The 26,959-nt window shown below is 34.4% G+C and overlaps 1 protein-coding gene across 4 annotated transcripts in view; it reads right to left on the reverse strand.

Moving 5' to 3' along the window:
- LOC132558410 (FERM domain-containing protein 4A-like) overlaps positions 1–26,959 on the reverse strand; it is a 111,603-nt gene that overhangs the window by 46,224 nt on the left and 38,420 nt on the right. For all 4 annotated transcript variants that reach the window (XM_060222969.1, XM_060222967.1, XM_060222966.1 and 1 more), the window contains 5 exons: positions 22,829–22,894; positions 20,993–21,087; positions 5,401–5,499; positions 4,747–4,831; positions 1,647–1,726 (listed from right to left, as the gene is read on the reverse strand). In XM_060222969.1, coding sequence (XP_060078952.1) covers positions 1,647–1,726; positions 4,747–4,831; positions 5,401–5,499; positions 20,993–21,087; positions 22,829–22,894 — 425 coding nt within the window. The remainder of the gene's footprint in view (positions 1–1,646; positions 1,727–4,746; positions 4,832–5,400; positions 5,500–20,992; positions 21,088–22,828; positions 22,895–26,959) is intronic.

Genomic DNA, 26,959 nt, shown 5'->3' on the forward strand with positions numbered 1-26,959 from the left:
TGTTTATTTTTCATGCTCCAGAGGTTATTTATACACTACTGGAATCATCACTCGTCAACATGTGGGCCATATAAAGATCGCCCTTTACATGAAAGCTTGTGACAGTGATCTCAACCTTACAATGCTTTCTGTCAATATTTTCTCTGTGTCTAATGCAAGTCTAACATTAAAATAAATCACCTATATCTTGCAAAACAGTGATTTTCCACAAACCAAATGTGTCTTTTATCCAAACTGATTATTTCAAAATCTAAAAGACAAAGTACATCTCCCAACGCTCCAATGAGTTTGATGCTCTCTTCATCATTTTTTTCATTAATTATCATCATTTAAACTAATTCATGTAACATATATATCCATAACAATCAAGAGTCATTCAGAGTTAAAAGCTGTGAATAGCATTAACAATCACTTAATCTATATTTATTTGATTCAATACTTTTTATATGAGAAGTTTCATGGTGAACGCTACCTAAAGAATCCTAGCTGAATCTAGCTCGTTCACATGTTTGTTTTTACACTGCATATAACCAATCCAGCAGAGTATAGGTCGTTAACATGTTTGTTTTTACACTGCATATAACCAATCCAGCCGAGTCTAGGTCGTTCACATGTTTGTTTTTCCACTGCATATAACCAATCCAGTCAAGTCTAGGTCGTTCACATGTTTGTTTTTACACTGCATATACCAAATCCAGCAACGACATGACAAAGATAAATAGTTAACAAAGATTGCAAATTAAAAAATAAATTTCTTTATTTTTTTTTTTACCTTTTCTGTTTATCAGGATAAATTTTTAAAAATGTGAAAATGAACATCATGGTGTGATACTTATTGAAAAGATGTGACACTTATTGAAAAGATATTACACTTATTGAAAAGGTAAAACAGTGTAACATATGGCAGATGAGTATGACTGGACATTGTTTCAAACTATCAAAACATAGATACATGGTTATTTCTTGATAAGTATAAAAGATTCTACAGATTTAAAATTCACTCCTGCTAGATGTACAGTATAGCATATATGGGCAGCAAAGTAGAGTATAAACAGATTTCCATGTAGGACACAACAATATATGCATACACAGACTTCATCCATAAGACCCCGAGACAAATGTCTTCAACATAACATCTTCAATGTAGAGCCCTCGATCAGACTAAGATGTGACAGATGTCATGTACACAGACCGACCAATCAGCACACATTCCTCAACCTCTGATACCCATACATAAACCATTATGTTGTCTGACATTTCGTCCAGAGATGTTAGAATCCAACACGTAGAACTTTCATCCATATGACATATCAATAATTGATTAGGGATCTTTACTGAAGTCCACAGACAACAGTAAAATACCACTTAGTTGTTTACTCTGTAGTTTTACTGGAATGACATATTCTGAATATCTTATAAAATCTAATAAAAAAAGTATGATAAAATTTTAATTTTACATCCATATAATATGTAAGTGATTTCCTACACAAAATTTCGGTGCTTTCTGAAACAGATACAATATGTTTGCTACTTGCTGTAAATTTGTCTAGAGTGTCAAATTCAATTATTTCCTCTTCACATAATTCACTTATTTGGAATTTTGATTAATTGATTCATTCATGCAAATGTATGGTTTTAATACTTACTCTACATAATCTCCATAGTTAGTCTGTAGTACATAGGCTGCTAACTCAAACACAGTCTCAGTGTCACATTCAATCTGGCCCTGAAAACAAGGAGTAAACAAGAATTATAATAGAGACTAAACACTTCTCTATCACTGGTACTATAGAAATGGTTTTACAAGCATGAGGACATACAGACAGACGCAGTATACGCAAAAGGAAACAAGGACAAAAATACAGACAAATGTACGCAAAGACAGAAACAAGGACATACAGACAGACGTAAGTACATTCTAATAGAAACAATGACATACAAACAAATGTACACAAAGACAGAAACAAGGACATATAGACAGACATACGTATATATAGACAGACAGACAGACAGAAGTACATACTGACAGAAACAAGGACATACAGGCAAACAAAAGTACACATTGACAGAAACAAGGATGTATAGACAGACACAGAATCATGTTGCAGACTCCACGTTGTAGACACAAGGACAAATGGACAGACACAATACAGGCTCCTCTCCGAAGAAATACGGGCACAAGGGCATACAAATTGATGGTCCTCGGTTTGGAAAACAAAGATAGACACTCAGTGACAGACATAATATAAGACATACATACAGGCACAAGAATAAGCAGGTAAACAATACAAGCTTTCTCCTCCCCAGACAGAGCCAGTGGTCTGATGATGGCTCTGAGTTGTTGTTGTAGCACTTTGCTATGGCCTGCTACATTCCTGGTACTGACAGTTACTGACAGTTATCATCACCCCTCCAGCTCTAAGGACAATACTGGCCTCAGCAGTTCGGAGCCCTACTTCCACAAGGACTTGACATGGAGTCAGAATAATCATTATACAAGATATTTGCACACATTAACATGAAACTCTGACACCTCATCATTTTTAATGCATCACAGATTTGTCACTCATGTATACCATCTTCTATGTCTACTCAGTAGATCATTTTTCTATTGTTTTGTAAACAACACCTGATTAGTGTTATCTGTAAATACCAATGTCTGATCTGGATTTCTACATATTAAATGAATTTCTGTTCAAAACCATGACCTCTATCACTCCTAATAGATAACCTCATACAATACACAACTTCTAAATACACCCAACATATTTCTGTCCAAAAAAAAATGACCTCTTCCATCCCCTAACAAAACATTCCTCATCATCTGACATATTTCTGTCTAAAAAATGACCTCTACTCTCCTTTAAACAACCGTTGACATCAAATGTATTTCTGTCTAAAACAGTGACTTCTTCCCTCCTATATAAATGACCGTAAACACTAAGTGTATTTGTCTGTACAAAATAATGACCTTTACATACTATTAGAAGTTTTATCTACCAACTAATGTTTTTTCATCCAAAACATTGGACTCTGCCCTTCCTAATCCCTTCCTAATTAACAATGCCCTTATGCATAATGTTTTGCCATAATGCACCACCCTCCAGCTGTACAACATCCACTTCTGACCATCAGAATCACCTAGTAAAAATGACATAGGAGGTGATAATTCTAAACACTTGACAAGACCCAGTCACCACTGAACTCGTCTACTCAAGCTGGACCCTTCACACCGAAATGTCTATGACCCGGTTCCCAGGGGAACAGTTCCGGCCTAAGTGATGTATTCCTATCATTACAATGAGCATCTCCAGTCCACTTGATCCAACGACAGTGGAACACCTCATTAACTGTGGCATTAGGTCACAAATGACCCCTATGTGCCAAATTTATTAGAAAAACACAATAGGCATAGAGTGGCTTCCCTTTCCTACTTCACTGTTTGAAAGAACATAAATTAGATTTTATTTCTAAATTTGTATTTTCTCTGTTAAGAAAGTACAGTTGATCCTCAAAGAAGGAATACGGCAAAAATTTGTTACCAGAAAAATCGCACTTTTTTTTTTTTAGTTTTCTTTAGTATATTCTCCTTGGAATTTTTTAAAAAGAAAAATGAAATATTAAATAATATCTCTTATTGTAATTCAAAGTGCAGGACATAGTCACCAGAAAGTATTCTAAATATTCCTTGTGTATTAAATGCCAGAATGTTGTATAACATGTACAGACCATTACCCTGTCTTATAACACTATGAATAGGAGTCGTATAACCGCACCTAGCTCCTTTCAATCACTGCCAAAATGACGTAATGGCCTCTTTATGTACTGGTTTTTCTATAATTATATGTTTGGGTGGATAAGTAATAGGAAGTACTATCTTTTGTTAAAAAAAACTGGAATAGAATATAGTGAATTATCAATGACAAGAAACTATAAGAAATGTCAGAATGTGTTATTGAATACCTGTCTTACCTTTTGTCTTATCTGTCATATAGAACTGACACCACCATAATTACCCAGGTCCATTATAGCAATATGATGATCACGACTATCTATTATGGTGACAAGGGCAATCAGGACACAATTTATATCGAATACCCAAACCTGAATAATCTATATCCATGTAAATTGTGGGAAATATTGGGTAAATAGAGGATATATATATACCAGATTAATACAGTTTCATCCACTCATAAAAATTCAAAGTATCCTAATTAATCATATTGTGAAATAGAGATGCTAACGTCACGATTCTGATTTAGAATTATTATTTAAAAAAAAAAAAAAAAAAAGAAACAAATCAAAAATTTTATTCTTCAAGATTTTGCCTTATACCAGTAAACAACTTAACATAAAAGATAGCTTTTGATACCAAATAACATGAACCATATTTCTATCATATTGTCAACTACAAAAAGATTTTTGAGAACAGTGGACCAATGCAAGAACCACACAACCAATTAACTTCTACGACAAAGACCTTTGGTATTTTCAAGCTAATTACAATTCCCAGACTGGATTAACTTTGAAGGAACATGTATGTACCATACAAATGCAGCCTACTATAAATCTTATAAGAAAGTTGTTCAGTGATCTATAGTGTGTTCAACCTTTGGTATTTTCAAGGTCTAATTTCAGTTGGCAGCTTAAAATTCTACCATTGTATTTGAAGCCTTGCAGTCTGTTGCTAAAGCACGAGTATTCTGAATACTGGTTTGGCGCAGAAAGACAGCTTTATTAACTTACTGTGAATATTGCTTGTTTCGCATTGAGGTAAAACAATTCTACGGTAGCTGCATCCCGAAGGTTGGCAATGGTTTCGACATAATTTCTACAAAAAATAAAAATGTTTACATTATTATAGCTACAAAGAAACAAAACACAAGACCAAAGAACATCCTAGATAAACTGAACAGTTTCTATCGAAAAGCAAAAAATGAAAAAAGGCTTGCTGAAATGTTAATTTTAAATATTAATCTGCATTTCCAACATTATTTTTCATCATCTATTAAGATTTGAATTGATTTCTTTCTAACAAGTGCTACCTGGCGTAGGAGAGAGTGAGTCAGTTGTGAAATGAATCAATGTTCATATCCACACTGTGAATCAGAAGTAACGCTGCAGGTCTTGTTAAGTCTCCCTCAGGTACTGAACTACTTCACAAAATACGGGTAATCCCGCAGAGTCTGGTGTAACTATTTTACATCCTGTAGTTTTATTCCTGTTACTATACCAACACTTACAATGGATTATCGCATCACTATAATCTGTCTGTACGATTATAAAATCTTAAACAATTTTCTCATATTCGTTTGATGAAATGCACACCAATCACATCAAAGAAAGAATTTAGGTAGATTGGAATCAATGTAATTACCCTTTTCGAGATACAATACTTACCGAACTGCAAAAAATAGAACTAATATGTTGACTTTCTTAGGGAAGTCATGTTCCAGTACTCGTTTATCAGGGTTCAGCCAGTTATGGTTCCCTCGAGATCTGTAATAAATGCAACATTATAATTATATCATGTGTGAAAATCTCCATTGCTAACATTGACGTAATGTTTCAAACACATCAACATCTTGAGAAAACATCTCTTGAAACATACATGAGTTGAAGGAATAACTTAAATTCCAACTTCAGAAATATTTCAGATTTCTCAGTATGGACAGAAATCAAGTGTTAACTTAGCCTGTGAGCATTATCTTGATCCTGTTTATATATACAATATCTAAACACACACCTCTCCAACACAGCTATATCCTGGCACCAGGACCCAGGAGAAAGTATGCCTATTCCTTCACCAGCAGACAATCATATACAACACAGATGGATATTAACCAAATCTCAAGTACTGCTCTATGATTTTTTAAAAACATTAAATTCCAACAGATAACACAAAGAAGCTAAAAAATATCTCTTAACCTGAGTGCCTTTGGTTAGCAGATTTCACAGATAACGAGTATTTGTATTGTCTGTACAGTTGTAAAACAGAAACACATGTATGACCTGGGGGACTTCTGACCAAGATTAAAATGTCATACAAACATGAAACATGACAACAATGCCATAGTTTAAGTATTATTTATGAGCAGGTATGGTATAAGTGTTGTTTCCTCCAATCAGATAAGCTTTAGCAACACTGTCACTATGTCTCCCCCAATCAGATAAGCTGTATTAAGTTCTACATCATAAAACTGCCATCTAACTGTACTTTATACCTAGACTTGTTCAGGTATTTTTCATTTGCAAACAAATAATGTACAGCAAAAGACTATGACAATGATGATGATGATGATGAGGATGATGATGAGGAGGAGGAGGGGGAGGAGGAGGGGGAGGAACAGGAGGATGACGACAATGATGATTATGATGATGATGATGATAATGATAAGTTGATGATGACGTCGAGGACGACAACAACATTGATGATGGATTGTATTGCCAATATTGTGCATATACAAACTGACAGTATGATGTATTCTTAGTTAGAAAATATTGTTTTTGGTATAGTTACTCCTTAACTACTATTAGCTTGTCTCTGATGCATTGATAGGTGTAAATGCTACAAAGAATGTATTACAAGAAGTTCTAGAATAATAATAATAAAAAAAATTCTCATGGGAGATGTCTTTACTGAATATCATTGGCATGATATGTAAAACAGCATACATCTTTATGGTCATACTGAATAATAAGATATTGTTGTGGGGACTCAATTTCAAGCTTTTTGGGGAAAATTTTTTTTTAAAGACTAGATTTTGTGGATAAAAATAGTGCAAAAAATTTACTTATACTTACCAAGAGGTTTGGGGACATATATTTATTAATTAAGAGTACCCAAAAAAATAATGAAAATAAAACTCCACAAAATTAAAGATTTCACAGTATTGGATTCCAAATAGTCAATGCATTGTAGGCTAGCAGATATATCAAATATACTTTTTCAGTTGATTTCCTGCAGTCCAATACTTCAAAACCAATTCTTTGGTGGTGATTTTTTATGGTTCAGCACACGACTTCATGTACTAATCTTAATGTCTCTGAATATAAAAATGACAATGCAGAGTGCATAGGTTTTTGGACAGTACCAGTACAAGTGCTTCAATATCAGATTCAACAAACATCAGTTCCTATCTGCATCTTATTCCGATAAAAGACATATCTGTATGATAAAATCAGCATCAATAGTGAAAGTGCATTATGGGTCCTTTTTAAGCATTTTGTTAATGTGAAGAATGTCACAGTACAATGCTTAAGTACAGCTGTACCTTGTATAAAATTTAGATCTTAACACTTTATCTGTCGTTCACACACATCGATATCTGACACAAGAACAACATTGCTGACACTATCTTAGAGATTTTTACCAGTAATTAATTTTATGAAAAAAAAATCATGAAAAAATAAAATGCACTAAACGATTTATCAAAATCTATTTGTGTAAATATGGCAAACAGAGACCCATTCATGTCCTAAATTTTTATAGCTAAAACAGCAGTAAGATTGGGTGTTTTAACATCTCCTTCCAGTACAGTTCAGTGTTTTTTCACACAGATCTACAGAAGCCAGTGTTTTCAGGTCAGACTCCCAGCTGTTATGTACATAGTATCATTATCATGTCAAACCGAAAATTTCAGAACTTTTATCAAAAATCTCCATTCCATTTTTGAGTATTATAGCTCTCACATAGCAACTCTATCCTTTCCTCACTGCTGTGACCCCCATCACCATGACAACTGGCCAGTGTTTGGGTTCAGAGCCTGGGACAGGAAGTATCTATCTTATCACGGTAAACTAAATCTCCACACCAAATGACACTTCCCCTCAAGTTCGTACTGGTCTACTCATCCTTATCTGTTCTCCATGGCTAATACAAACTAGTTCTAATGATATCTGACAGACTAGCACATTAAGACTGTTAAACATACATAATTCCACAGCTCCCTTTGACTGGAGTTAATGTCAGACAATAGGAAAGATTGCAGTAATCATGAGTGTTAAATCACCATAAACATCCCCAGTCCCATCACTGCCTCTGAATCTGATCCTCGCCAGGTGACCTTGGCCGACCTTTGTCCTCTAAATCTTCCCAAATCATTGTCAATTATGACTACACAAAGGCTTCAGTGGGCAGGCTGACAGAGGGAGATAACTCTGCTGACCTACTGACCAGATACCTATGTGGTAATGGGATATTATCATTCTCATATAGCCCCTGCGCAATACCAAGTTCAGCAAAGAATTAACTGATAGACAGTTTACTGGACTATCTGGGGTGGGGAATGGGCCTGGCTTTTTGTTGATAGGTTTTGGGAAAACTGACCAACTGGGAAACAAATTTTCAAGATAAATTTCAAATTTACAAAATAATTCAAGCCTTTATTTATAGGATTAAATTGATAAAGGAAGAATTTCTTATTGTCTGAAAAAAAACACTCAGAAATAAGATATGGTTTGTAACTGATAAACTATGAAGGGTAACAATAAGGGGGAAAAAAACAGTTGCTTCCACTTGAAATTCTAGATCACTGTGTCAAATCAACATAAGGACTACTACAGAATCAATGGTTCTCTTCCTTATCTTCTTACTAGGGTCAATAATTGTATCAAAATAAGTTTGTCTCCTGTATAATAAACATATTTTTTTGTTTCCCTCTTGTTTCTGATCAAATTTTTCCTGTAGTGACATACTCTTGTCCTGACTTTGTCACACTTTTGTGGTTTTCTGTCGGTAGTATAACTAGAGTATAAGTATGTCATATCTATATATGTATATCACATTTACAGTATGGCTATTACTAAGGGACATCAGTACCTGATTTGTCCACCTTTACAATAAACACCATTATGATCATCGATGTAGACAGAGAACCACCATGTGTATATAGATGACACATACCAACTGACCTGCTCATCCCATAAATAATACTGACCACAAGACACACCTTTGGCATGACACACCTTACAGACAGAAACATAATGTATTTGTCCTAACAAACAAGAGGATGTACAAAGGTAAATCAAATTGAGATGCTGTCAAATACACATACATTCTTCATGGAAAACCTAAAACTTTTCCATTCTAGCATTAAATACTTACATCAATTTAAAAAAACACCCTCCATCAAAGAACTGGAGGTGGAGAACGTGACTTCCAGTTTATTAAGTAAAAACACTTATGATTACATCTTATAGAAAATTCTCAGCCTTTAAAATCATGAAATGAAACTCTGGTTTCATTACTTTGACAGATATACAGATAAACTCATACTGGAATGAAAAGTTATTATGACTGAAATCTGGTAAGTGTTGTTTGATAACCTCTACCATCATTGTGGGTGGTTAAAGGCAACTTCTATTGGACATGGGTTCAAAGGGTGCAAACAACACCCCTTAACCACGGGAAGGGGTTGAAAAAACAGACGTCGACTAATGTTGCATCTCAACTCATAACCATACTTCAAACAGGAAGTATTTGAGCACAAGGGTAATTTTGAAGTGAAAATTTGCTGTCAAAAGTAAATTATTGAAGAAAATTATTCCTTAATTTTGAATTACACCAAGAGAATATCTTAATTGGGGTGGGATAACTCATGTCTTACATTGGGGAAAGGAGGGGCAAAGAGTACATCATAATAACTAGGTACCACTTATATAGCTATTGATTGCGTAAAGAGAGCATCCTTGTTATTTAGAATGAATAATTGTTTTACTAACAGGAATCTAAAGAACCAATCTACTGTCGGCTAATTTGATATATTTCCATACCAGATGTTATAAACTTATTTTAATAACCTGTTTTTTTTCCCCGTAGATCATTCCAATCAATGTCCATTGAAACAGAAGCACACAGAATCGGTCATTCCTTTCCTCTATTCACCAGGTGCTAACGTATCAATTTAGTGGACCACAAATGGAATGCAGGTCACACTGCCATATGTCATAATCAAATCTCCCTAAAAATTGCTACATTTTTTCCTGTGTGCAAGTCTGTATTTGGTATTTAATTTCACATGATTCAATTACGTGAATTTCAGGATCTAAAAGGGATGTGCTGCTGGGGATACTTAAAACCTTTACTTGGGCTGTAGCACACGACCTCTGTTCAAAGAAAACATAATTAGAGAATGCATCACAGCCTCTATAGGAATTCAATGGTAATAAAAGTGACAAGGAATTGACAAAGTCTGTAACGTAAATTAAATGTTGTGCAAAATGTGGCATGGTTTTATTATGACACATCCCACGTCTGGATATGGATGCCAGTAAAGACCTAAGGAAAAACATAACGGGGCTTGGAGGTGTTATATGTCCCTATTAACCGAATGGTTTTAAAATCAATATCGTCTTGTCCATTCTGACGTAAATAATCACAGAACGTTGTTCCTTAAATTCCCATAGGGAACTTACGAGGTTTTCGTTTTTAGCGGAGGAAGGACCTAGCCCCTCAGCACTATAGATATAACAAGGGAAGAATTGAACTTATTTATGGGCTTGTGCAAGTGGGTCTAAGTATTGAATTGCATGTTCTACGCTCTCTTACTTAAAACTGTAATGATCATCTCCTCCCTACAGTAAATGATTTACAATGACGTTTTCAAAGCAACCTCTGATTTTATTATTTCTTATCCATTAAACTATGCAAAACAATATGTGCATTTGCATACTTGTCAAGTATTTTTGGAATATTTCTAATCTGAAGCCTCAGGAAAGTTCACTTGTATCTCTTTTTAACAGTGCATGTACATATCCTACAACAACCAATTTTCAGATGATCTCTCTAGGTGTGAATATTCCTTTTTCACTTTCAATTTTGGTCTGAAATCAAAGTGACAAAATTAAGAGCATTTATCCAATACCATACTCCTTTTTTTGGGTATGCATTTCTGATGTTTTTAAAGCAATATATAAATACTAAAGAGCTCATCTCTCTACTGTACCAGCAGAATGATTTTCTTTTTTTCAAACCCCTTTCCCAGTAGAGTGAAGTCCCTATACATGCCCTGAAGCATCAAGCCCTTATGATAGTTTCTAGCACTTCTTCAGTGATGTCGAAGTCCTTTCTCATTCCAAAGTGTTAATAAGTTCCTGTTCTAGTCCCCTAAATAGATCATCCACAAGTGTGAATCCCCTATATCAGCACCTATAAAGGCAAGTGTGAATCCCCTATATCAGCCCCTATTAAGGCAAGTGTGAATGCTTAATATAAGTTGTCCTCGAAATGAAAGGGACTATTAACAGAGGAACACACTTTCACCTCAAAAGTCACCAAGTGTCCTGTCTGCAGTCCTCACAGATAATGACACAGACAATGATCTGACCTAGGACCCAATTAACTAAGGAGACAAACTTCTCCATTACAGGCACAAAGGACAGCTCAAATGGTCAAGAGGTCAGATGATTGCTCACTAAAGCCTCATTTCCTGTACATAATAGTACCTACCATATCTATAGATGTCAGCCTGTTAAAAACTACCATTAATGGCACTTACAACTGCCTTTTTTCTGGATTTTTTTACCTGTGGACAAATTGACTTATTTGTCCGTGACACCATTACAGGGAAGGGTACTTCCTGCACCAATTACAAACACTGGTCAATCGTGTATATTTAAACAGCTCCTAGAATGTTGTCAGTAAACATTTAGATCTAATAGAATTCCTTTCACGAATCAATAACATTATTTGGGGGTATATTCTTTTGGTAAACACTTTAAAATCTGTAGCCCTGGGCAATCAATGAGACAGCTATGCAAAAATAGATTTTCGCTTTCAGCTTGTGTATATCCAGATTCAAATCATTTAATTATTCCTTTAGGCATGTGTGGTCAAAAACTGTCGAAACCTTTTCTCACATGACAGGTAGACACTTCTTTAAAAGGCCATAAAACTTTAGATAAAAAAGTTTAAATTGCCTATCATAACTTAAGAAATACTTGTCATGTCTCCAGGTTTGGACTTCATGGAGACTAATTTATTTCAGGTTTAAAAATATGGAAATTTTTAAAATTGAAATAATTTTCATGTTAAGCAATTTTTTTTATTCCTAGACTGAGTAGACATTGTTATACTATGTTGAACCACAAACATAACTGAATTGAAGTAAAATGACCAACTATCTCCAGTTTGTGATAGACTGACTTTAAAATAGACTGAAGATTTCTAGTTTTTTTGTTTAGATCCATGCACAGCTATGCTTGACTAAAAAGATTAAATCCATTTTTTTTTCATTTTCTTTTTTTTTCAGCTATACAAATAATAACTTGACTACAACAAGTACACATGTCAGTACCATTTGAATGAACCACATCAAGTTATTCTGTGAACATTGAGACTGTCCAATCCAATTATTTGTCATGTGAACATCACTGCATTTATACTTGTACCATTTATTTTGGAGGCAGCGATCTCCGCCAGGAATGGGGAGATAGTATCAGCCTGGGGCTGTATCCCCCATATCCATTAGGCTGCCTAATGTCATTATGTATTGAGTCACTGTGAGTGGCCAGCGTGAGGACAAAACTATCAGAAACCACAACTATCTCTTAAGCCCAAGTATCAGGAACCAAGCTCAGAAACATTGGCAAATCGACCACTAACCAAACACATTCTGAAACACTGAGGAATCCTTCTCAGAAATGACCACTATCTTTTATACCCTGTGTGTCAGAATTCAGAAATACAACATTGAGGAATCCCTCCCAATAAACGATCACTATCTCTTATAGTCCATGTATCGGTGATTCCACCTTAGAAAGGTAACATTGTGGAATCACTCTTCAGAAATGACCACTATCTTTTAGATCTTGTATGTCAGAATTCAGATATATAACATTGAGGAGCCCCTTCTCAGATACAACCACCTTTTCTTATAGCCCAGAAATATAACATTGAGGAGCCCTTTCTCAGAAACAACCACCATTTCTTATAGCCCAGAAATATAACATTGAGGAACCCCTTCTCAGAAACAATCACCATTTCTTATAGCCCAGAAATGTAACATTGAAGAATTGCTCCATAACAACTATCTCATAAAGTCCTTGCATCAGAATTCAGCTAAGAAAGGACCACAAATTTCTTAAAATCCACATGTCCTGTATCAAGCTCCGACACGAAACATCCAAGACATTAGAATTTACTACCAAGCAGACATAAATCAATCACCTGCAGATATAGTCACAATTAATGCTTTATCCTGTCATATGCAGTTGAGTGAAAATTTACTTCTGCTGCACATAGTACAACAGAAATTTTCCTCTATATAACAGTGTTTATGCTGTACAATCAGACATTCGTATCATAATCTTACCTACCTTCATTAATAAGAAATATCTTCTTCGGTACATTTAAACAAACAACACCTTCATGAAAGACAATGAAATGGACATCCTTGTCATTTCCAGGTAACTAAAGACCGATGATTGATTCATGAAATCAGATCATATTCGTAAACAAGAAAAAGGTTCAATCTCTCAATGAGAATTACTACGATACGCAATCTGCTATTGTATAGTAAGCATGTAAGTATGTTAATGTTACCTGTAATTAAGTCATCATAAACATCTCACCTGTCACTAAGCTGTCCAGCAGTCAGGGAGGTTCAGACAATCACAAAAGGTCTAGTGTCTTATGTAAAAACACAGCAGTATACAGCTCCTGGGATATTATATTGTATGACTTCCGATTCCTAACACCGTCAAGTACACCTCTACGGGGCTATATCACATGCCGTTACCCAGTCACATCCCATTGAACACAGTGATCAGTCAAGCATAACCTGGTCACATTCCAGTAGATAAGGAATACACTAATAAATGTCACGCAAACATTTTTTTTCTGTAAATAATTCCTATAGTAGTGAATGACGAACAGACACTTAGAAGCACTGGTCTGTAGCAACAATGCTCATAGACATTAATTGTGATTTGGATACACTAGATGGCCTGTAGTGGAATATACATTGTAGTATACAGGTGTGGGACTTCAGTCAAAGAGGCCCTGTGTCTGGCATATGTGGAAGAGATGTCTTGACTCCACCCACTCACAGTGTGATGTTTTTGGGGTAAAGGAGTGCTGTACCACAACTCACCTGTGTATACTACTACACCAACTAAATACACCTTACAGGTATAATAATGTCCAGTAAAGCACAGAATAACATGTGCCTATATACCTGTTGTAATGGTTTCATTGAACTCTCCAAACACAGGAAACAGTACATCCCTTAACAGGAAATACTCCGGAAGAGAGGGTTATTGAATGTCTAGCAATTACAGGTGGTAGACCAGTCACCCAAATTCAGTCACCCAGCTCCATATTACCTTACAATAACCTGTTGTGAAAGTTAAAAATCTAATCTAATTCAAGATGATGGGTTAACCCACTGGTGATCCAGTTAATAACTTGTTTTCATAAAGTCACGCCAAGCTGTGATTTCAAATTGAAAACATATGACAATATTACAAGCCAAAGTTTCATGGTGATTTTTTAATGTTTTACAAGCCTTAATGTGATATTTATTTTCCTACATGATGAGCCAGAGAAAAGACTTGTTTTTCTTTTGATAGATAATTCTGTAATGCAAGTTGATGTTCCATATCATCTGGACCATATTAACAATAAGTGATTCAAAATTTGATGCAATTTGAAGTCTGTAACCTATTTATCAAATGGTCAATTATCAATATGACCTGATGTGTGGATATCCGGTACAAGAACTTGACCAAGTCTCATTGTAGTGTCTAAAGGTAAATAAAAACTTGAGCAAGACTACATCACATTAATTTTAAACACTTATGGCTCTGCATTTCTTTAGAATCCCAGTACTTGAAAAAGCTTATAAATATGCTTTAATGGGTCGTAACTCGAGAAAAACCTGCACAGATGTCCTGTAAAATGACTCAGCATGGATAAGGCGTGGAGTATCCTGAAGATGATTTAGTCCAGAACTGTAAATGGTAGTCCTGTGCTATGTCTATAAACTATAACAGGTCATAGGTGTGACTTGGCAAGAATTTACAGTACAATGCAACACAATAGATTTTTAAAATTCACAGAATTTTCTGAATTTTTTGTTACAAAGTCTGGACTGTAATTGGATACACATCTTTACATATGTAAATATAAAATATGTGATAGTTTAGTGGTACAATACAAACTATCAAGATTTTTTAATTTTAAAGTTAGATGTTTTATAACAATGAAATTGATCTTTAGTATGTTCCTCATTTTCCTTTCTTCCCTTGAAATGTGAATGTACTATATATAATATACCACTGATGTATTATTATATCATACATCCCTGGATTTACTGATATATCAAATTATCTATTTATTCTTAAATTTGCTGAAAAAAATTCATCATTAGTTTTTACTTTGTAACTCTAATATTTGTTTGGCAAATTCTGCATTTTAACATCCTTCACAAAATTACAAAAATATCTATCAACCACATCTTTTTGTAGGTACGAAGCGATCATTCTTTTTTCTTTTTAAGACATATTTTGGCTTCCTGGCATGTCTCACAAAACATTAAAGATGAACCTTTGACTTCCGGAAAGAGATTTTTGTCTATAAAAGTGATTAACACCAGATCTAGATCTGTTTTGTACAAGGCCGTTTTTCTGCTGTATAATCCTATAATGATTAACGGTTCCCTGTAACAGGCACAGGAAATGATGTGCTAAACAACGCCTTCAGTAATTGGTATCATTATGGGGTACAATAGCAAACCAGATATATAGAGTCAGCTCACTTTCCTTGGTAATGGAGAGTGTAGCCTCCAGAGGGAAGACCATTTCCTGGTGTGGACAGGGTCCTACCATCAAATTTATTGTCTTTGTGTGTCTCCCTGTTTAATACCGTCTAGTCTATTACACCAGCTATGTTGTGTTGACCGTTATATAATCGCAAAATTATACAACACCAGATCAACATGGTTTAACATTTAAAACTCTGAACAGATCTATGTATAGAACATTTTTAAATAATCACATACTGAAATCTTTGTCAGAACCAGTCTGATACTTGTACAATACCCCCAAGACAATACATGACAATATAGGAGATCTACAAACTGTTTCTGTTCTGTCCCTAATCCATAATGGCTGTGCAATTATATCATACAAAATTTGAATTCCACCAATATTTAGTAAATTATATCACAAATGAGAGTGCTGTGTCAATAGTTTCTATCTCAGGTAAAATTTGTCAGAATATCAGGATGGTTTGTTGTTTTTGAAAATTAAAACATGTTGATAGTGTTATATAATTCCCTGTGTGACCAGCTAAAGTAAGTTTCCTTGCATAATCATTAAAACTCTCAACAGCCCTTTATTTCCTTACATTTTATCTTGAACAATCTCAAAAACAGTCTTTTTTCCAGACATAATTATATAACGATCATTTCTCTTCATTTTTTCGATAGAATATACTGCTGTTTTTCTGTCTGTACGTTCAGGAAAAGCCTAGGCTGCAGCCTGAGATACATTTTTATTGTGGTGTTGATTACAGTAACTGGCTGGGTCCTGATATTCCATAAAGTATGTGAAAGACACCAATACTTCCCTCACAGGTCTCTAGCTAAATGCCATGACATGATTTGGCAGTTAGACTTGAGCAATTCTCACACAGCCACAATTACAGACCCTAATCATACAGCTCAGTAACGCTCATTTCAGGGCAACAACTGCTGGCTGATGAGACAGAAAGCTATTATATAGTGGCCAATACCTAATAGCTTTGTCTAGTGTTATATAACAAATCTATTGTACATGCTCCGTATGTCTTTACAACCAATGCCATTCTCATCTCCTGCTCTCATAGCAGACCTTATTTCTCAAAAAAGGATATGATGACTTTATGCAACATCAAAAATAGACAGAAACAAGATAACATCACCTTCAATTGCATAACATAACTTCACAATATATCTGTATATCACATGACCATTAAAGAAAATTCTTCCCTCATGCCTTATATCTTAAAGATAAAATAAAATAAAAAAAACATAAATTAATAAGGAAAATTTTATATTAAAAAATATTTCATAAATATTTATTATTCAATTATTAATTTTAATTATCAACTCATTTTTGTGACATTTAGGTGCTGTGTTAGAATTTGCCTGCAGCTAAGATTGACAGAGTTATTCCCCTTGGACCAAAAAATTTTGCAGTCATAAAACAAGGTAACTTTGAAAATTTCCTTTCCAGCTGTGCTTTTCCACTTAACACTCAACTTAATATCAACAACTCTGACATATGACTAAACACTTCACTGTAAATCACTGTCAATAGTCTTCCACTTTGCTATGACTATCTATGATCAAGCACAAAAGGATGACTACCACACTAAGTACTACCACACTAAGTACATTATTGTATTACAAGTGGATTACATAAAGTAAATTTGAAACCAATACATTTTCCTAGAATAGACAATATGAATTTCAATTTTCCAAAAACATGGAATACTTCAGAATACTTGGCGATACGTACAATCACCACTTATCATAAATTGTTTTAAAATTACAAGTCGAGCATGCTAGTACTTGACGATTTCATCATGAGGCTACACAGCTAAAGAAAGAACATATAGATTTTGCAAATATGTCAATCAATTGAGACTTTTTAATTTTTTGGGTCAACTGTAATGTGTTAAATAAACATAACCGTAATGAACATGATTGAAATCATCTTGCTCACATTCTGAAATATAGGAAAATAACCAGCTCCTTTGCTCATAACATAACATTTACGGACATTGGCAATTCGCATAAAGATGAGAAGTCTTGAATACCAACCCTCAACACCAGTTAAATAAATGACAACTGTTAAATAACATTACTGAATGTATTTAAGGATTATGAACTGTAGTTATTGCAGAAACAGAAAAAGCCTGAAGATTACATAATTACAATCCAAGTAAACACTATAAAAGTCAACAATCAACAAAAATCAACAATAGAATAAGCGTATAATTTTTAAAATCCTAAAACAAATTCTGCTAGCTTTAAATGTCTGTTTACCTGTTGAGAAAATCTGGGAAATTAAAACTTTCATTTTCTATCAAATTTGTTTCATGACAAGATCAACTAGAACAGGTGAACACCTGATCCTATGAACACAAATCATTTTGACTATACAGATAAATGGAATCCTAGAATTTTTCATCGATTGTGTTATATTTAAGAAATTAAAAAAAACAATCTCCATATCATTGTATCATTATTCATTATATATACAAAATTTACTTAGATATGTTACAATTTCAACACATTTATCATGATTATTATTCCCCATCCTTTTATAATAAACATATAGAATCTTACATAAGCTTCCATTTCATATGAGATTCATGAAAGAATTTGTCAATTTCAAATGGTAATCCCCTGGCAAGCGAAATGAAAATTTGTAATGGTGACAAGATTTAAAATCATGTATGATATTAAATGAACATAAGAACCCTTTTATTACACAATCATCATTTCTGCAAATATTGCAGACAACATTCATGATGTCAGTAACACTTCCTTCCCCTTTACATACTTAATGTCAGTAATTTTCTAATTTATATGTCATTCACTTAAACTCCATGACATTTTCCTCCATGGTAACAAACAAAACATAACCTTTAAGATTCAAAAGAGTCAAGAGATAAGATAAACAGGTATGAGTAGAATCAATTAATGTCTAAATTCAGAGTAGGTAATGACAATACCATCTGTGGCATGTTATATTTATTTACGTAAATCATCCTCTCCAGAACCAGGGTTGTCATACACATTCATCCTCAGTGTCTAAACAGGCTATCTGAGTTACCTCCCCTACATCACCATACTACAAATATGTCGCCAACATTGCCTGATCTTATGTTTTGTAACTGTGAAGAATGTCCCTTGTGACCTTACACCCTTCCTTTGATGTCCTAGAAACACACAGGATGTCAAATCCTATCTATAGGCTAAAATATCATGTATATATGATATGCAAACGTAAGAAACACAGAGCTGACTAAGGGTTTTTATGTCTGATAGGAAGAGACAGAAATGTTTTTTTAAACTCATTTTTAGATAACAGGTGAGGTACATCATACATGAAGCATATCACAGCTGCATTCAGTATACCATGTGTAATGTGTATTGCAATATATTATCAACCTAACCTTCACCTTCATTCACTTTTTGGATATACTGTATCTAATTTTGAATTTTTAACATGTATTATTCACTTGTGTATATTTTGCACAATCCTTCTCAGCATACCACTATACAACAACTAGGTTTTCTAGTCCCGCCTGACCTGTGTATTCAGTCTACCCTCTATGTTACTGACAATATACACAAGCCTTCAAGGGTTTCCAATCCTGCCTGACCTGTATTCAACCTAACCTCCATGTTACTGACAATATAAACATGCCTACAAGGTTTCCTAGTCCTGCCTGACCTGTGTATTCAGTCTAACCTCCATGTAACTGACAATATACACAAGCCTTCAAGGGTTTCCAATCCTGCCTGTCCTGTATTCAACCTAACCTCCATGTTATAGACAGCACAATCCATCTTTTCGGTTTTCCAGTCCTGCCTGGCCTGTATTCAGCCTACCCTCCATGTTACTGACAATATAAACATGCTTACAAGGTTTTCCAGTCCTGCCTGACCTGTATTCAACCTAACCTCCATGTTACTGACAATATAAACATGCCTACAAGGTTTTATAACCCACCCAGCCCTGTATTCAACCTACCCTCTATATTACATACAGTATATTTGTGCCTACAAGGTCTGCCAGTCCACCTATTGCCCTGCCTAATCTCCGTATTACATGCAGCATACACATGCCCAGGTCTCTAGTCCTGAACTGTATTAAATCTATCCTCCATGTTACAGACAGTACACACCAGCCTACAAAGTTTTCTTTTCGTACCAGACCTGTGACAGCTGTGCAGAATGATATGTTATTTGCAATAAAATACCACAATCGATACCTGAGTTGCTAGTTTAGCAAATATAATCCTCTTTCTAAGCACACATTCAAAAATTAAGTTAGCCTTTAATATTTTCCTTTTTCTCGCTGTATTCAGATACCCCTTAAGTATTAATTCATAACCATTTTAATACATGAAGAACTATTGGGTTGAGGTAGGAGTGGGGGGGAGGCGGTTAAACAACGTATCTGAACATGTTGCCAGTTGCCACTGCTTCTGTTTCCATGGAAATGAAGCAAAACATCATCTTAATAAATAATTCTGCTTGCGGAAAATTCAGTTTAATACTTATCAGAAATTCAGCACAATAATCTTGAGACTCAAAACTGACTCAGAAACAGATGAAAAAACAAGTCTAACCTTAACATATAACCAATGTCTCCTTTTTATAACCTTATGACCTAATGTTCTGATAGTTTCATATATCACAACACAGTATCTATGGAATCTGTCAGCTTTAGGATCCAGATCTAAGTAATGGTCAACAACACTGAAGGAAAAATTATCCAAAATTTTAAATTCAGTCCTTATATACATGCAGCATTCTATGGTCAGTTTATTACAACAAAAAAATCTCACTTCAACAATTTTTTTTTTTTTTATTTTTTGACTTGATTTCCCAATTTCAGAATTCATCAACAGGATCAATTGATCTAAATGACTCAGAATTTTGAGGGGACACATTCTAATTAGTTTTAATAAGATATTGTTATCGTTTGTGGACAGGGTGATATTAGAAACAGCTACAAGATCCCCCGAGCGGTTGTTAACAGTAACAGAAATAGATATATTTTAATAACATGATGCCGACTTGATATATCGGTGAATGACCTTCCCACTGTAAGTATATCTAATACGTTCAGGAAACAGAGAAATATAAGAAGACCTCACAAAACAAGGACCATCCTTCATATCCACTACAACAATTATACACGGGGAAAGTGCGCACATCCAACATACATTATGATCCACTTTGATAACTTAAAACCATTCAGTACTTACGTCTCATCAAGATAATAAATCCCAAAATATTCTTTCTCTTTTAGTTTAAAATGTGATGCTACCAGATCTAACAGGTCTTTTGTGTTCAATTTTGGCTGAAATGAAAAAAAAAATACATAAAAATGTAAATAATTAAATGAATATAAATTATAATTAGATATCTTAATTTCTGTACAAAGTGTTCAGAGCCTGATAACAGATAATTTTCATATTCACAGTATATAAAACCTATATACAGTTTGATTTAATGTACTGAATATAAGATGTATTATAATAAGTCTGACATAGAAGCCATAGCTAGGTTAACATTAAAGTCACTTCAAGGCACTTATCAATACACCGAACTACAATTCATACAAACAATATTGTACAATTTATACGACCAATATAATATCACTAAATACAGTTTGAGTATACATAGTAACAGTCCTAAGCCACCATGTTAATACGTCCATGTGTACGTATGCCCACATGTCTAGAGATCATGATGTACTGTGTTCTATCATGCAGTGAAGCCATGATGTTTCATAGTGACATCTAACTACACAGATACTGCAGCACACACCCAAGACCAATGTAAAATTCAACTCAGATTACTGAAATCGTGTTTGAAAAGAATTTTTTTTTCTGTCAAATTCATGCTTCAACTTAAAGCCACCCTGCCCACATGCAATGTAGAAGTGTTTACCACATTGCCAAATATCCTCACAGACAACCATTCAACTAGTGTATACAGCCATTCTGATTCAAGGTTTCATCCTCAAAGTCATTAGACAAGAATATTGTGTCCTATAAATTCAGACGAGGGAGGTAGGCTGAAAGTTCTCAACAAAGTAACTGATACTGCTAATGAAGTATTGATATTACATACAGGGACACATCTGACCTACTATATCTTTTGTTTCTCTCCAGTATGAAATTCAGAGAATATATAAATTACTTACTTCAGATAATCAGTTATATATCAAAAGATTTTTTTTCAAATCTAACAATCCTGAAAATCTGTCACTTCTGTGACCTTGACCTTTGACCCTCTTTACATCAAAGAAGTATTATGCCTCTTTTGTTTCGGAAGAGATTGAGCACATCTTCAATGACCCTGGTCTTGCATAAAAGATTAATCATTTCCCCTACTGTTTTACCCTAAAGACTTTGTTGACATAAAAAAACCTCTGTACTTTCATACACAGCAAGATTCAAGTTACAAGGACAAGATCAAATAATCTTAAGGGTTTGATCCAATTTCTAAGGAGATTTTAAGCTCAAATTAATATCGTAATCAAACACTCTTATTTACTTCAATTTGATCTCAGTTTACTAGGATTCAATGCATTCTGTTGCAGTTTGAAATTTTCTTTTTAATTTTTAATCAAAAAGTCAATTGAAATAACAGGATTTACATAACTCTTTTTCTTATCATATCAACATTAGATTTTTTTCTATCAATCATGAATAAATATTAGTGTGTAACATATATTAACTTCAAAATGATTTTCACTACCTAATCAATAGTAAGCATGTAATGAATATTCACTGTAAAATTAACGTTAGAATCATTATTATGTTAATGTGAAAACTACTGTGTAATTAATCTCAATTCATTGAAATAATCTTAAATACAATGGTTACTGCAATTTTCCCTCTTTAAATATTTCTGTAATTAACACAAAGCGATAATGAACACCATAATACTGTTAAACTTGGTAAATGTCTCCGAGAATTGCATTCAAGCAATGACACACAAATTACTTGTAACCATAGTAAAATGATGCATGCAGTAATTTGCAACCTGGAGTTGTATTCCAGGAGTAGTTTACCTATAAAAACTCTGCTTACCTGTATAAGAATATCCAATATCCTTTCATCTGGCAGTACAATTTGACTTTTTCTGCCCTCATTCATCTGAAAAATACAATGAATTTGTCAAGTTAAACGCAATCCATTCGTCAAAATACACATTACAGCGCCACATGCCATGATTAGATAAACTAACAAATTAAAGCTCGTCTAGAGCTCAAATACAGAACATCCTTGGAACAACGGAAACAACTGACAAATCAGGTATTGTTTTAGAGCTTCAAGCCTCAATACAAAATACTAGAGTTTTAGGCTATAGAGAAAAACATCAACAAGTTATAATGTACACATCCAACATTACCTCAGCACTTCAGGATTCTCAAAGTATGCAATGCTGTGATACAAGTTATGTGTTCTTAAATGAAGAAAGTTGTTTGATAGACATCTGAAATATTCCAGAGATCTCTATCACGTCTTGAGTTTTCACAGCTACTGAATCTTTCACATGTATGCTGTCAGTAACTTGTGTAAGTTGTAGTCTCAAGACAGATATTCTATCCCAAAAACTCTTGTCATATACAAAAACAAATCCCTCATAACTGTAAATGTTTTCTACAGATCAACAGACAAGCTGCTATCACGCATGTTTTCACTTTCTTCACTCTGGAATGGCTCATTGCAAGAGAATCTGATTGTTTCAGAAGCTTTACGCATCTCAAGTCAGACATCTGTGTGTGATATTGCAACCACGATTCATCAGTGGAATTCCATCATCCAATTTAAACAAAAGCACGTTTGTATGAAACATATCCAATTCTTAACTGTTTACACAACCACTAAACAACATAATTAGGAGCTCAGCGACTCCTAAACAGCCGAGTACGAACACCATGTCTACTCCATAGAGGTTTAATATGTCGTAAGTTCTACATGTCTACAGAACAATGAAATCAATAATAATATCACAATTTGCCTCGAAAGCGGAAGTGAATTTCTACAATCAATGACAGGTATCAGATGTGATTTCACAAAACTGGGACAAGGTTTGAAGATATTTTCTTTTAACGCCCGTTCCAGACACTTCTGATATCAGAATCTTATCTCTTTTTCCAGAAAACACAAATCAGAGGTGTCAACTTGACCTAGTACCATTTTCACCCTATATACACAAGACTAATTTTATAAGTAAACAGTGTTGATTTGTGAACAGAATCACAAGATGTAGACACACTATATAACAACACAGTAAAAATTAAAGAAAAGTTATTCTGAAAGAAGAGATTTCAAAATCCTAAATTCAGTTGCCTCTTACGATCATGAAGTGAAGACAGCAGGTTCTATTCTCTTATGCACTCTCTAAAGTATAACAATTCCAGGACATGTTATCTTACAAACATGAAGGTCAGCTTCCTGTGATGAGGTCTGTGTATCCTTGGAAACTGTAGTAAGATATCCTATACACAACACTTCCTTGATAACCTATCTAGTAATATAATCAACTTGTTCAAGGCTTACAAATCGAATTCTGACTCTTACTAAAATCATCCACAAGAAAAGAAAGGTTTTTCGAGTATGCTCTTTCATCTATGACTTTACTCACTGATGAAGTTTGTGTGGCAGAGAGGTCTGTGTCTCCAACCTTATAACAACACTGTAAATTAGATATAAAGTCACTAGGGACACTGCCTTTAAGAGCACTGAAGACAAATTCTACTTTTATTTATCATTAAAGCTAGTTTTAAAACTTTAGAATGTAATTGAAACAGATTTTTTAACAGCTGATGAGGTTTAAATGCAGCTTAGATATTGTAGGATATCTAATTCTGCATTTTTATTCTTTTAGATGGTCCTAACACATGAAGTAGGCCTTATAATGATGTAACAATAGTAGTAGAATTGTCAGAGAAAAACAACTTATGTGTAGAGGTTCCTAATATCATTACAGTTCTATTTCAAGCCCTATTGTCTCTTTACAGAGTGATTGACTATCCTACAGTAAATTTATGTCAACAGTTTTTTCTGGGTGTTATATATACCAGGTCCACCTTAAGGAATAGCAGTAACTTATTCAATGCGAGCATCTTTTGAACCAACAGTTTTCCATCAAATAGGCAAGACAATAATTATTATTTTGGGACGAAAAACATGTTCAGAATATGTCTTGACTGAATGACCAAAATGATACTCTGCTATTTAAAGTCTGCATTTGTGATGGATTCACTGAAATGAATTTGGGTTAATTTTTCATTTATATTATAATTGTGTAGGGTATCTCACTACGAACACCATGCATGCTTTAATCAATAGTCATTGGTCTAAACAAACAGATGCTCCTCTAGCTGGTGCTAATTTCCCACAGGTCTGTTTCACTGATATATTGACCAATATTGCATGGTAAATATGGGAATAACAAAGGTTAGGGTGACCTAAGCTAAACTGGACAATGACCTTCTAAGTTCTGACCCATCACAGACCGATATCTTCCATCTCCCACACATATGAGAGCTGAAAGTCAATTGAACAAATGAATAAACCTGTCCACAAATACAGGAAAACACAGGTAAACAAATGATCAGACACACACAATAAAGCATGGCTACATGTATATGAGACAGCAGGCCTGTGATATGCCCTTGCCCACAGCCAGGGTGTCACTGCCAACTTGACAACATATTTAACCTCTGGCCTTGCACATAGGTCATGACCTAACAATCTGCATACAGCAGGAATAAGATTTTATTTAGTAGGTAAAAACCATTTCCCATTATAAATGATGTTTACGAAGAAAACAACGTTGTTAAAAGACTTTAATGAGATATTCATTGTCATTCTAAAACATTGCTGAACGGGGATGAATTATTAAGAGTTTCATCACAAATCGAAGATTGTTGGATATGGAAAATGGGAAGAAGGTGCATCTTTTAGCAGTGAATATAAATCACCGTATATAAGATGCAGGTATCAAAGAACAACGCAATAGATGCTGGTAGGAACTAGGCCCATTATTCTCACTATACACAAAGTTACATCCTGTTAATGCCCCTACAATGCCAGGTTCCACCACAGACCAGCACTGAGAATAATTATTCCATCTTGAGAAGTTCTACCATTTCTGAAGAGTAAACTTCCATTCAATTTGTGTAGTAGATCACTTACAGTCTGCCTTTCCTGTGGGAACCATTACAAGGCTGTTAATTCCATATATAATGTATTACCTACCTGGTACAGAAATCCCCCTAAACACTCCATAGAGGCTTGTTTTATACTCCTCCACAATTAGTTGATCTGCTTACAGTTCAATAAGGACCACTAAGGACTACCTAACCATACCAAAGTCTTCGTCTGCACGATCTGAACAACTTATAAAACCTGCTGCGGAATGGTCTCTAAATGAATAAATTGACGAACAGCCGAGATCTAGCGAGCAAGATTAACAAAAGATTACTTTGTACATTCTTCCTGCATTCAGAAATTAATTAAGAAAACATGTTTTTGTGATGTAACAGAGTTTTTGATGTTGCAGAGTTTGTTGAAGTTCGGAGTTAATTAAATGTATTCCATTAGTACGACACTACTTGGCACTATGACAAATCTTTCTCACACATGTAATTACTTTCACATTCACAAAACAAACAGTTGCAAGTCACACTTTTTTGTGGAAAAGTGATATAACTATTTGGTTCAATTTTCATTTACAGCATCGTGTACCTTAACAGGCAAGGTCATTGACAGCTCAGGGTCATTCGAACGTGCCTGTGTTTGCAATTGTGTTTTAATGACGGCTGTGTATATAGGAAGTGAAATTAGTGCCAAGTTTGAAATGTCAGTGTTTAAGGAGGTGTAAGAGGTGCAGTATATGACAGACAAGCCTGGTAATTACCTCCTCACTACCTATCTCTGAAAGAACTCCTCCTGATTCTGTTCTATCTTATCCCTTTAAGTGCTCTATACACACCACTATCAGCGTATCATTATAATTCAGCAGCAATGCTGACAATAATACCCTAGTTACAAATGCTATCAAATTTTTTTCATTTCACTCAGATTTCCAATTTAACATAGTTACAACATTTTATCTCTGGAGAAATATTTTATCTTAAACCAGCATGAAATTAATAAAACTGAAAATCATGGTTTTGAAATTTCATCGCAGATTTCCTTCATGAAACA

The sequence above is a fragment of the Ylistrum balloti genome, unplaced genomic scaffold (assembly GCF_031769215.1).
Source record: "Ylistrum balloti isolate Yb309-2 unplaced genomic scaffold, AGI_CSIRO_Ybal_v1 Utg370790, whole genome shotgun sequence".
Classification (NCBI taxonomy): domain Eukaryota; kingdom Metazoa; phylum Mollusca; class Bivalvia; order Pectinida; family Pectinidae; genus Ylistrum; species Ylistrum balloti.